The sequence below is a fragment of the Suncus etruscus genome, chromosome 15, assembly GCF_024139225.1.
Source record: "Suncus etruscus isolate mSunEtr1 chromosome 15, mSunEtr1.pri.cur, whole genome shotgun sequence".
Taxonomy (NCBI): domain Eukaryota; kingdom Metazoa; phylum Chordata; class Mammalia; order Eulipotyphla; family Soricidae; genus Suncus; species Suncus etruscus.
Window position 1 is genome coordinate 45,463,621 of NC_064862.1, and position 14,080 is coordinate 45,477,700.

At 44.5% G+C, this 14,080-nt stretch overlaps 1 protein-coding gene across 2 annotated transcripts in view; it reads left to right on the forward strand.

Annotated features, from left to right (window-relative positions):
• Nucleotides 1–14,080, forward strand: part of TNS3 (tensin 3) — a 148,923-nt gene that overhangs the window by 58,437 nt on the left and 76,406 nt on the right. For both annotated transcript variants that reach the window (XM_049789605.1, XM_049789606.1), the window contains exons 6-10: nt 830–952; nt 1,842–1,906; nt 6,975–7,058; nt 13,393–13,505; nt 13,732–13,792. In XM_049789605.1, the coding sequence (XP_049645562.1) occupies nt 830–952; nt 1,842–1,906; nt 6,975–7,058; nt 13,393–13,505; nt 13,732–13,792 (446 nt within the window). The remainder of the gene's footprint in view (nt 1–829; nt 953–1,841; nt 1,907–6,974; nt 7,059–13,392; nt 13,506–13,731; nt 13,793–14,080) is intronic.

Sequence of the window (14,080 nt, forward strand, 5' to 3'; positions counted from 1 at the left end):
GAAATATTGTTCAGTCATTAGGATAAAGCAAATAAGAAAACAGGGACTATGGGCCCGGAGAGATAGCACAGCGGCGTTTGCCTTGCAAACAGCCGATCCAGGACCAAAGGTGGTTGGTTGGAATCCCGGTGTCCCATATGGTCCCCTGTGCCTGCCAGGAGCTATTTCTGAGCAGACAGCCAGGAGTAACCCCTGAGCACCGCCGGGTGTGACCCAAAAACCAAAAAAAAAAAACAAAAAAAAAAAAACAGAAAACAGGGACTAGAGAGATAATACAGCTGGTAGGGTGCTTGCCTTCCTTGCATGTGGCCAATCTAGGTTTGATTCCCTGCAGTTCTCTGACCCCCTGGAGTGATCCCTAAGCACAGAGCCAGGAGTAAGCCCAAGAACCACTTGGTGTGCCTCCTCCAAATTAAAACCCCTCAAGAAACAAGCAACAAGTTCCCTGCTTTAATGCGAGCAGAAAGCTGGGCCTTATGTGTCATGTGGATCAGCTGTGCAAAATTCAGACTAGAAATGATTTGAAGGTATTCAAGCAATGTCAACCTGAGCTATTATTTCTGGGTGGTAAAAGGGAATCTGAATGACTTCTGCTTTTTGACAGTTTTCTGGAATTTTATCTTATCAAAAAAGGCCAGGAATCAGTCTCTCACCAAGGATTAGAAAACATCCCATACTTTTATTGCCTGTAAAGAATCTTGATACAACTTGCATTTAATTCTAATAAAGGAACAGGATAAAATAAATATCAAAAGAATTGTCTTTATAAATTGAAAAAGAATATTGCATGTAACCTCAGAGATGGGAACAGCCTCTCCTGTCTCAGCAGATTCTGGACGTGGGCTGGCCTGAACTGCATGCACCACTCCTGGACAAAGTGTGCAGCATCTGCAAGGCCCAGGAGTCCTGGCTGAACAGTGACCCCCAGCATGTGGTGGTCATTCACTGCAGGGTGAGTTTCTGTCCCCAGTAAGTACCCTGCGACATGTGTACCTCAGAGTTCTAGTTCCTCTGGCACTTTGCGATAATGTTTATATGTGTCTTCCCATCTCCCAAATCCAGCTGCAGAGCTGAGATGACTGAGTTTTGTGAACTGCATTTAGGCAAGGAAGGGGACTGCTCAAAGTGGATTCTTGCCAGTGGTTTTGTTTATTTGTTTTCTACAGAAGGTACTTTTTACATTTTGAGGATAACTCCCAATGTTCTGGGATTCCAGGGGCCACTTCTGGTGAAATTTGGCCAGCAGGCTGAAGGGTTCTGTTTGAAGTCCAAGGGTGCAGTCCTGGGGCCACTCAGGCCACCCCAGAAGTGTTGCTCTGGGCAATGCTCAGGGAGACACAAGATGCTAGGGATAGAATAAGACAAATATCCCTGGCCTGTGAATTGTCTTCTAGGCTCCAGAAAAAGCTTTTATTAGTGACAGGGCACTCAATGTCCTCACTGTCTGAGCCAAGAGTATCTGAGCTTAAAGGTTAGCGAGCATGTAACCGACCTAATACTTTGCATTTCTTGGAGCTGTGGACCAACCCCTGGTCATTAGCCTGTGAGGATCACACAGTCTTACCTGGGCTATTATGCTATTTATGCTAATGCCTCTGCACTGATTTATGATCTCACTGATCTGGTCAACGGTCACCTAAATGACCCCAGTTTTTGTGCAAATCCTCCCAGGAGTGTCTGGGGTCACTCCAGGTAGCTGTGCCCTTGCTGTGGACATTTACTGTGAATTTTATTTTGTGTTTGTCTTCTGGGTCACACCCCCAATAACTGAGTACTTCCTGTTCTGATTGCATCTTCATTGTGACATTCCTGAAAAATTGCTTCCTTCTTTTCTCCTACAGGGTGGAAAGGGCCGCATCGGAGTGGTCATCTCATCCTATATGCATTTCACCAATGTCTCAGCCAGGTAACTGAGACACTGCCTGGTGGAGGGAAGCTGTAGCCTGGTGCAAGTCTGGGAATGGAACTCGGCTCCTGGGTGTTGGGATCCCAACTCCAGCCCAGGTTTTTTCCTCCTGAGAAAGACATTTTTCTTGTGCCAATATGCATGATTTATGTTAAAGAATCCTAAGGAGGCTTGCCAACAGAGTGAGTACTGAGGCTCAAACACAAATGGCAGCTTTCTTAAAGGTAGAAGCTCTGTGTGCCCCTGAATCTGTCACAATACTTACTAGGGATGGCTGCACTCAGTGTTCTTGGGGCCTTTGGAAGCACCTTACTCGTCACTTTCTCTTAACTCAGTCCCTCCATGGAGGCAGTATCAGTTTCCAGCTCCCACTTTCCAGACAAGGCGACTGAGACTCTCAGTGTCAGGCCATTTCCTGTAGCTCTGAAAGTGAGGCCTTCAGTTTGTAGGTGGTGGGAGAGGGTCACCACTGCCGATGAGGCCACCAGCATAAAGAGTGCCCATGGGCAGTAAAGGCTGGCACAGGAGACCATGGAGAAGTCAAGCTGCATTGCCAGCCTTTTCCGGCACCAGACAGCAAAGGGTGTGTTTGCCTCATTGCACTTCCAAGCACACTTCTCCATGCATGCTGAGTGCTGTGAAAATATCACTCTTTATGTGCCTTCGTTCACATTGGCCTTCTTGTTTCAATGGTTACTTTGTGAGTTATGAAACACTCCATTCTGAGGAAAGACAAGCGTATTCATATTCGTCGATAAGTTCTTTCCTTTCTATCATTAAGGAGTGAAATTTGACTTTCTCAGTGTTTTCTCTGGAAACAAATTGGGGTTCATTTGCCTGCCAGGGAGGAAACCAAACACCCCATACAAATCAAATCCTGCTTAGCGATAATAAGCATCTGTGTATGTGCCAGACACATTGGGACTCCTGGTCACATCGAGTTCCTCAGTCAACTGAAAGACATTTGTTCAGATAGCAGATTTGGCCTGCGGAGTCTGCAAAGACAGCACCTTCCCATTTCTGCACGTGACTGTGTAGCTTTGTATGAAACCCCAATTCTGACGCTTGGAAAGTCCTGGCATTTGGTGAAGTCCTGGCATTTAACCCTACTTTGCTGAATAGTCAGAACTGATCTGCCCGGGTCCCAGTTGGCAGTTACATGCACTTTCTCAGCTTTAGATTTCCCTTCTGGGAAGGGGAATGACAGTTTGGTAACAATTCAGTGTAGCATTGCTGGGAAGCCACTTAGAAAAGTACTGTTCCTCTGAGTATTTATTTAGCTGCATTGTTTCTGGTACTGAAGAGTAACATAAGAAGTACTTTTCATAAAATGTGAATTTGGCAACCTGATTCTCTAAATTCACTACATGCCTTTCTAGATGTTTTCCCAACATGATTTCTGTGACTGTTAGGGTCTCTTATAAAAGTGAACATGATGATTCTTTTGCCTGTTAAGTTTTCTGTCTGGGCCCCAAGTCTTTAGAAGTTTGGATGCTTTCTCCTCGTGATTCTCTCCTATGAGCCTTTCAGGGAGTGGTGATGTTCTCAGAGAAACATTGTCCATCATTTCCCCTCAGCTCCTGTGATGGTCCTCCTAAGCATACTCTTAGTTTTCAGCAGAAAACCATGAGCACTAAAACGGCTACCATTAGTGATGCAATTCTTGGTGTGTGACAGTTCTCATTAGACCCTCTTCAGACAGATGCCATCAAGAAATTACCACCCTAGAAGGGTGTAGAATACACACTTTTCCTTTTCTGGAGGGGACATACTCATTCCAAGGAGTTCTACTCCCATGTCCAATTTCCAAGGTAGTCTGGGGCTTAGGACAAGTCTTATTTAGCTCTTCTTTTTTTCTTCTCATTAATTGCTTTATTTATTTATTTATTTTTTGTTTTGTTTTTGGGCCACACCCGGCGGTGCTCAGGAGTTACTCCTGGCTGTCTGCTCAGAAATAGGTCCTGGCAGGCACGGGGGACCATATGGGACACCGGGATTCGAACCAACCACCTTTGGTCCTGGATTGGTTGCTTGCAAGGCAAACGCCGCTGTGCTATCTCTCCGGGCCCTCATTAATTGCTTTATTTAAGCACCAAGGTTATAAAATTGTTCATTGTTGGGCTTCAGTCATAGAATGTATACCACCCTTCACCAGTGCACCCTTCTCACCATCGATGTTTTTTATTTTCCTCCCACCCTCCACCCCACCCCCCCTCCTGTCTGTGGCAGGTAAATTTTCTCTCTTTCATTTTTGACACTGTGGTGTGCACTATTGTTATTGTTAATGGGATGCCCTGCATGTCACTTTATTCCCTTTCAGCACCAAGTTCTTGTCCAGAGATATCAGTTTCAAATATCATTGTTATAATAGACCCTTCTCTACTTTAACTGCACTCGCCACTCTTTGTGGCAAGCTTCTGACCCTAGGTTGATCTTCCTGACCCTTATGTCTTTTGTCTTTGAATATTATTCCTATACTAACTCTTGTTTTTCTTATATACCGTAAATGAGTGAGCTTACTTTATGTCCCCCCTCTGATTTTGGGCTACTCCTGGTGATGCTCAGGGGTTACTCCTGGCTATGCACTCAGAAATCACTCCTGGCTTGGGGGACCATATGGGATGCCAGAGGATCAAACCTTGGTCCCTCCTGGGTCAGCTGCGTGTAAGACAAAAGCCCCACCTCTGCATCATCACACTGGCCCCTCTCTCTCCTTTTGACTCATTTCACTCAGCACAATAATCTCCATATCTATCCATGTGTAGGCAAACTTCATGACTTCATTTTTCCCACTGGTTGCATAGTATTCCATGTGTATACATACCACAGTATTTTTAGCTGCTCATCTGTTGTCAGGCACCTGAGTTGTTACCAGATTCTGACTATTGTAAATAGTTCTGTGCTGAACATAGACATGCTGAGGGCATTTTTATATTGTGTTCCTGGGGTCTATCCCTAGGAGTGGTATTGCTGGATCATACGGGAACTCAGTTTTTATTTTTCGGGGGAATGACTATATTGTTTTCCAAAGAGGCTGGGCCAGTCTGCATTCCCTCAGCAGTGATTATTCTTTCTCTCATTAACATCAATCAGCACTGGTTGGTTGTTTTTATTCTTTGTGATACGTGCCAGTCTCTATGGTGTGAGATGATACCTCGTTGTTTTGATTTGCATTGACCTCTTTGATTATTAGTGATGGAATGCATTTTTTTTCATGTGCCTTTTGTCCATTTGTATTTTTTCTTTGAGGAAATGTCTCTTTATTTCATCTCTTCATTTTTTTATGGGCTTAGCTTTTTTTTTTTTTTTTTTTTTTTTTTGGTTTTTGGGCCACACCCGGTGGTGCTCAGGGGTTACTCCTGGCTGTCTGCTCAGAAATAGCTCCTGGCAGGCACGGGGGACCTTATGGGACACCGGGATTCGAACCAACCACCTTAGGTTCTGGATCGGCTGCTTGCAAGGCAAGCACCGCTGTGCTATCTCTCTGGGCCGGGCTTAGCTTTTTTTTCCTTGCAAAATTCCATTAGTGCCTTGATATCTTAGATAATAATCACTTATTTGATGAATATTGGAGTAGTTTCTCCTTTCTGTGGGTAGCCTTTATATTCTGGTCACTACTTTCTTTGAAGTGCAGAAGTTTCACAGTTTAATATAGTCCTATTTATCTTTGCTGTCACTGGCCAGGACAGTGGTGTTTCCTCCTTGAAGATGTTTTTAGCTTCATGTGTCATGATTGTTCTCTCTGTTTTCCTTGTTGTATCCTATGGTTTCATGCCTGATATCAAGGTCTTTAATCCATTTTCATTTGTTCTTTGTGCATAGTGTTAAGGAGAGGTCTGAGTTAAATTTTATTATTTTCTTTTTGCATGTCGTTGACCAGTTCCCCCAGCACCACTTGTTGAAGAGGCTTTTCTTGTTCTACATTGTATTTCTTGCTCCTTTATAAAAAATTAATTGATTGTAAATCTGTGGGTCCATCTCTAGATATTCAAGTCTATTCATTTGATCTGAAGATATGTCTTCATTCCAATTCCATGCTGTTTTAATAACTACTACTTTGTAGGAGTTTAAAGTTGGGGAAAGTGATTTCTCCCATCTTCTTTTTTTTTTGCCAATGATTGTTTTAGGTATTCATGGACATTTATTGCTCCATATGAATTTCAGGAACATCTGATCTACTCTGTTCAAAAATGTCATGGGTATTCTTAATAGGGATTGTATATTTAGCCCTTCTTGCCCTCTCTCTGTCTGAGGCCAGGTCAGAAAAGCCCTCAGTGCTGTGTGTTCTCCTAAAGATTCTGCTGGAGACAATGGAGGGTGCTGCAGAGCTAAGTCAGCATCCCAAAGGTATTTGGAAAGCCAGGCTGTCTGTGTGGCTGATCCTTCAGAGACAGGCAAGACCCTCAGGCCTGACCAGGGTCCTCTCTTCACTCTGAGGCAGCCGTGTTCTCTCCCAAGGTCCCTGCTTTGTCTCTTGAGACTTCTTGGGCTGGCCATTAATGACAGTTCCTGAGGATGAACTGTTTCTGGACAGTTCTGGTCGATGAATATTCAGTTCCTGGGGATCCTGCCATATTAGTCCTACAGCAGCCACCTTTACTGGGAGCATCACCAGATTGAGCCAGCCTCTGGAATGCCACAGGGTCCATTCTCCTGGGAGTTTGGTGGACACTTCAAGGGAATGTCTGGGAAAGATTTCAGGGATATGGGAGAGAGGGGGGGAAGAAAAGGGGGGAGAGAGAGAGAGAGTGAGAGAGAGGAAAGAGGAGAGAGAGGAGAGAGAGAGAAGAGAGAGAGGGAGGGAGGAGAGAGAGAGGGAGAGAGAGAGGAGTTTGTGTTTGTGTGTGTGTTATTTCCGATGTGACAAGCCTTACTTGCACTCTGGATTTCGGGTAAGTGAGACCCAGAATCGGTGCTGTTGGGAATGTTGCACATGTGGGAAAGGAAAGGGCAATGGGCACTCAACATAGTCACAGGAGAGGTCTCTGAGGCTTGTGCAGAATTAACTCTCTGTCTTCTGTCTTTCTGTCTCTCATTTCTCTCTTCTTCTTTTTTTCTGCCTCTCCAGTGCTGACCAAGCCCTGGACAGATTTGCAATGAAGAAGTTTTATGATGACAAAGTTTCCTCTCTGATGCAGCCTTCCCAGAAACGGTATGTATCTATCTCCAGGAAGAGTAAGCAGAGGCCCATGAGATTCAAACAGGGACAGTGCAAGTCCCCGGGGGTTGTGGAAGGAATTGAGAGGGTGGTTGTGGTGTTGCAATATACATTCTTAGAGTGAACTTGTACCTGTAAATCAGTCTTTTAAATCAGTATTACCTCAATTTTAAAAACTGAGAACTTAAAAATTTGGTCAAAGGCAAGGCCTCTCTTTGGCTCTAAAATAGGGATGTGTCCAGAGGCATTTTGTATGGGTGGTACCTTCACTCCTTCTGACTTAGAGAGGGGACCCATAACTCCCTGATATTATAACATCACATCACATCACATCACACACATAGCATAACTAACATAACATAACATTACAATATAATATAAAAATGGCACTTTCCATTATTTGTCAAACTGATTTGTCTGCCTGACAGGGTCCAATGAACTGTGCCCATAATGACTTTGAACAAGTGTTTTGGGCTCTGCAGACACTGCAGGGGATCTCTGTCCCTCATCACTGGCAGCAGGGGATTTAGATATGGTCCTTTCCTCCTAATTTAGTGTTGGGGCTGTTCAGTGTCAGGAATCAACCCTGAGGCTGACTCCATGTGAAGCTAATACTCCAGACCTTAGAAAGTCTCTTCATCCTGTAAAGTGTGTCAGACACACAGGTTTCTGGTTGATCATCTGCTGCATCTGGTATCATCTCTGGGACTTGATGAGATGAGTCTGGTCACCTCTGACCGGAGTCCTTCATTCACTTTGACCTCTTGTCCCTTCCTCTCCTTCCCTTCTGCCTGCATTAAACTGAAGATGCTGAGAAAGGTGGTTTTCCATATTAGAGACACAGAAATTAGGCCAGGTTCTACTGGTTTCTCACATGCCAGGGGCCTAAGCCAGTAGAGCCTGAATCTGGAAAGTGGAATAAGAGTGTTCTTGGGTTAGGAACTAGATCTGCTAACCAGTAAGTGATTTCAAGAACCAGCCCAGATTCCTTCTTCTGGTCTGTCTGTTTGCCTTTTGATGGAATGTGTTGATGTGGGACTGTGTATCTGAGCCCAGCCTTGACCCTTGTCAGAGCAACAGACCTCTTTGGCATGTGAGTCACTTATGGAAAAATATCCAGCATTTTCTGTGTATTACAATTGAACAGCTCCTTGTTCTTTTTGGAATCTCTTTGGAATTAAGTATTGGGCCAGAGTGGTGGCACAAGCAGTAAGGCACCTTGCACGTGCTAACCTAGGACGGACTGTAGTTCGATCCCCTGGCATCCCATATGGCCCCCCCACAAGCCAGGAGCGATTTCTGAGTGCATAGCCAGGAGTAACCCCTGAGCGTCACCGGGTGTGACCCAAAAACAAACAAACAAACAAAAAATTTTGTTTTTTTTGAGCAGCTTCCAAAATAGCAATTTTCTGTCTTATTCCTGCTGGGATCGACAGAAACTAGAGAATTTGAGGTATTCAACCATAGTACTGATGCATCTGTATTGCTTTGAGGGTTTGTTGTTACTTCCTGCAGCTTTTTATAGAATTCACAAATTGAAAACGAGGATTGAAGCTTCTCAGTGAGCTTCCATTTTCTAGCTTTCATGTCTACTTCCAATCACCACACACTCAAAAGCTCCCATATTTGGGGTGATGGTGACATGAGTTCAGTGCTTTATTCCAGGGCTGATCTCTCTGCAATAACAGTGAGACACTTACCAGGTTTTCACTGAATGGCCCTCGGGTGACTGATCATATATATATATATATATATATATATATATATATATATATATATATATATAGTCTAGACTAGAAGAGTAGTTGAGATCAGGGCAGTCTGCATGAGTACTTCTTTGGGGACAGATACAGTGAGTCTGATAGCAGCTGTCACTGTGTCCTAAATGCTCTCAAGGGGAGATCTTTGGGCTATTTTAGGACTAAGACTCAGAAGTTATTTCAAAAATTATCTTGTACTAAGAGTGAATTAATTAACCTGGGGTATGTGGCCTCAGAGGCTGAGTTGAACAATGACACTCTTCTGTGGCTTCATGCTATTAATCCTTGATTTCCACTGATACAGCCCAGCAGAAGGTACGTTCTCATGTGCCTCCTAACTCTTTAAGCCACACAACAGTTGTTCCGTTAGCAGCGGCTATCTTATAGTGGGTGGAACTGTGGCAAGGGCTAGATACTGGCTCCTTTGCCCTGAATAAGCCCTGAATTGCAGTTCAAGGTCACCCAGGCGCTGCCTTTACAGCAATGTTAGCAGTACTGTGAATTTGGAAACCCTTTAACTTTGGAAAGTAATGAGAACAAAATCCTTTTGTAGTCTTAGTTTGACATCAGCATCATGGAAGTAATTAGTAACGCTAGTCGGATATGGACCCCCTTTTCTTCTCTACATTTGCTTTTTTTCTCCAAGGAGCTGACACAACAGCATGTATTATGAGGCTCATTACTTTGAGTGATTGAAAGGCAATGGCTTTTTCTTTGGTTCTGTCAAACCTCTCCCACGAGTTCAGAGCAAAGGTGGGAGTCACTCCAGCAACTACGAGACTAAAAGTCTGGGAAGGAACGGCCAGGAATTCATATGTAGGAATGGTCTGGCTCATTCCTTTTATTGCATGAAAACCTGGGTGTTTCTTAGCACTAGAAATTCCCTAACACTGTAACAATACTTGTTTTCAATATTTTTGTCATTTTTGACATGATGTCCCTAGTTTCTGAAAAAACCCTCTAACACATGACCAGGAGGCTATCTTGGGAGTGGGTGTCCTGTATACTGACACAGTGGTCCTTCTGCATGTCCTCTGGCCAGCCTGCACGTGGACATGAGGAGCAGGATTTTTTTCTCATTAAGGGAACCTCAGAGCCATGGCATATGATGTTGCTGTGGTCTGATCTTTGGCGGAACCTACTATAGTGCTGGTGGTGACCGTTTCCACAGATTCCTTTAATGTCCCTTATGTCCCTCTAGTGAGCTGCCACTGTGTTGTCATTGTCCTGTCACAGACCAGGACAGGGGTGTTGAAGAATTGTAGGTCACTGGCAAACCTTGTCTTTCCAATAGTGCAGTTGATGAGGGTCGGAGAGCACCCACCCATTACCACAAGGATTACAAAGATGAAGTTATGGCATTGTAGGATAGGATGAGCCTTTATAAAGGCTCCTTTGACTTACCATAGTCATGTTTTCATACGCATCTTTGAATAGTCAGGAATTTGGGAGATTGAAGCTTATCCCAAGGAAAATGTTCACATGCAGGGACTTTTAGGGAAACTACAGATGTAAAATTTTGCCTTGGTAGATGGCTATAAATAATGCAGTGAACAACTGCACAGGTCTGGTGATTAGAAACACAAATGGTATGTATTGAGTCCTTGCCAGCTGATGCTTGATATTGAAAATTTATTTGATCGTTGAGATGAAACATGGAAAACATCATCTCAGGGGATTTATTTTCCTCCAAAGAAGGAACAAGAGAGCTGTGGGAAAATAGTGCTGCTGTTCAAAAAGCTGCTTCCAGTCTTGCAGCTCTGAGGCCTGTATTAACCGAGTCAGATTGTTTTCTTTTGGCCAAGACTGTTGGAAGAGTCTAGCGTTGTCTTAATAGTCACTCATTTTTTTGTGGTTTTATTGATTCATTCACTTCTGTCTACTTTCAGTGTTATGGTGAAATGCCTTGTGTACAAGGTTAAAATCAATCCCTCCCATGATTTGCTGTGTAATGATCTTGAATTTGATTATTTTGCCCTGGCTTCCTATCTGTTTTCACCATTGGTCTGGCTTTCAGCTGTTCAGGATTCTCCATTTTTTATATTAAACAACTTGTAGTGCTCTTAATGTTCTAATGAGTGGTGAGTAGGTGTGGTATCTTAAAACGAGAAATAATAACAATTACATTTTTTTTTTGGTTTTTGGGCCACACCCGGCAGTGCTCAGGGGTTACTCCTGGCTGTCTGCTCAGAAATAGGTCCTGGCAGGCACGGGGGACCATATGGGACACCGGGATTTGAACCAACCACCTTAGGTCCTGGATCGTCTGCTTTCAAGGCAAACGCCGCTGTGCTATCTCTCCGGGCCCACAATTACATTCTTGATGAACGTCACAGCAGTATTCCTAGTTGGAAGTGGCAAACTAGACAGTGTCAACCCAGATAGTGTATTTTACTCTAATTAACAAGGCATCAACTTTAAAATCCTTATGTAAGCATAACTCAAGTGGCAAGTTTGCCAATCTGGCAAATAGCAATTGATTTATCAGTTTTCAATCTACTCTCGGGATGACTCCTTGTTCTTCCATCTTTAATAAATTTATAATGTGATATATTAGAATGTAGAGGCAAGTTTCTCTGACAGAAAGTATTGCATTATTTCTGATGCTTATTTTGAAATGGATGAAAATGTTTTGCTGTTTGATAGTGGAGAACAGGACATAAAGAGAGTTTATGTCTGGCACAGAACCTGGTTAAAAATATAAGAATTGGATGACACATATTATTGCGGTCCAGATGCACAGAATAAGTTATATACACTAAATTTAACATGGGAAGCAGTGCCGGTCCTTGGCAGTTGGTATGGTACACTGCCCGTACCAAAGTTCAGTTACACACGTACATCCGAGTAAACTAGTATCTCTCATAATGATATGATGAAGGAAGAAATATAAATGAAAAAGAAAATTTGTCTTTACATGCTTTACATCAATGTCCCTTTAACAAATAAATTTTTCATGACTTTTCTTCTTTTTAATGGTAAAATTGCATAACAGCCAGTTAGTTGTGTGGTGAAAATGTATGAGATAAGCGTATCTGATGGTGACATATGGTGACGGGCCTGAGCGATAGCACAGTGGGTAGGTTCCCTTGCACAAGGCCAACCTGGATTTGATCCATGGTATCCCTGAGCCTGCCAGGAGTAATTCTCGTGTGCAGAGCCAGGAGTTCTGAGTAGAGCTGGGTGTGGCCCCAAAATAAGAAAACCAAACAAAAAAGGTATCTGAGTTTCCCAGATGGAGAGAGTTTTGTGCCAGTGTTTCCTTCCAGAGTAGGACTTCTCTGAAGGAGAAGGAACTGATTGGTCTATTCAGAGCAGCCTGGAAAGCAGTGATTGCTGGGTCAGGAGGGAAGGGCCCCATGCAGAGGGGTACCCCTTTCCATCCCAGAGCATCCCTTTCCTTCCTAGAATATCCCCCTTCCTGGGGTACCCTCTTCCTTCCCTGAAAGCCCTTTTTCTTCCTGTCCTTGCTTCCAGTGAGTGGTTGGCCCTGATATCCTGGTCTTTGGAACTTGCTGAGAAGAAACTGTGGCCACCTTGACCTTCCTATCTGAATAAGCAATGCTTGCCAGGCTCTTTCTGACCCACGGAGTCCACATTGCTAGGCATGGCCAGCACAGGCATAGATAGTAGTGTGAGTGACCCTGACTGCCTCATGCATGGGGACAGTAAGGGCTCTTTTCTCACTGTCCTGAATTCTTTTCCTCTGCTCTAAACCAGAAAATAAAAGCCTCAGGACATCTGTTGTGCTTCAGTAGTGACTGGAAATAACAAGGGAGATGCCCTGGTCTACCCTGAGTGGCAGGAGTCCTTGAGATGCAGGATGGGGAGCATGTGGCACCATCTAGTGGTCAGGCCCTGAACCTGGCCCAGCTCTGTTACTCTGGACACTCAGGCTTCTGTCTCCTGTAGTCCCCTTGTGAAACACAGGAGTAACAGTTTGCCAGCAGAAAAATGGAGTCACTGTGGCTGGTTTCTTCTCTCCAACAATTCCCTAAATAACAGAAAATTGGGTTTTCAACTAATAGAAACTAATAGAAACTAATAGAAAGTTTACCCCCACATGTTGTACTGTTGAGTTGATTTGTTACAGATTTCGCTGCTGTTAAGTTAGTGGCTGGGTCTAGAGCAGTGGCTGAGGCTCTCAGGGCCTAGTGCAGAGCAGAAGGGCACAGGCTTCACTTGGCCTTTAGGCCAAGCAAGTAGGCCTGTCTACTTGGGCCCTTCCAGGCATGGTGAGACTTCTGATTTGCTGTCTCTTACCATCTGGAGATGGGCAGTTCTGTGACTGTCTCGCATTACTAGGGTTTGCTCAGAGGTGACTCTCTGAGCATAGGGTACAGAGTGTGAGCAGGGAGTCCTTACCTGGATGACTACCTTCATCCTGCATCATCTCTGGCCTCCATTCAAGGTGCAAAGCACAGATATTCTTGATGGGTGACTTGCCTATGGGTGGGCCACAGTCATGGGTGCAAGGCTGTTCCCTTATGTCTTCCATGCCAGGATCAGGCTCAGGGGACCAGCGGGTATAGTGGCCCTCAGCAGACTGTCTTCACTGTCTTCTGCAGGTATGTCCAGTTTCTCAGTGGGCTCCTGTCAGGCACAGTGAAGATGAATGCCTCGCCCCTGTTCCTTCACTTTGTGATCCTCCACGGCATCCCCAACTTTGACACAGGGGGAGGTGAGTCTTGAAATTCACTAATTACTGCTTCCTCAGTCTCAGCCTGCTTGGTTACTAATGAGCCATCATTGGTGGTAGGGTGGCCTGAGATGCAATGAGGGGTTAGTGAGGGTCTTGCAGCCATTCAGGGATCTGTGGCCTCACTGCTGCTGCCTCCCTTGCATGGGCATATTGCTCTCAAGGCCTCTTTCTGTGCCCAGCATTTCTCACCCCTGCTGTCTTGCAGTTTGCCAGCCCTTCCTGAAGCTCTACCAAGCCATGCAGCCTGTGTACACGTCGGGGATCTAGTAAGTGGTGGCTTTTGTGAGGCTCCGGGGAGCAAGAAAATGGGTTCCTTTCACAGCAGTGTTCACCTGCCCAGCACTAGACTGTTTCTGCCCATGTGGTAGCCATCAGAGGTGTGAATGCTGGCCCCAGTGCTGGCAGGGATTGTGTCAAAAGTATAGTGATGGTGATTTTTTTTTCTGATTTTAGGGCCATACTCAGCTGTGATCAGGGCTTACGCCCAACTCTGCACTCAGGAATCACTTTGGGTGGGCTCAAGGGATCTTATGTTGTGTCAGGGATTGAAACCA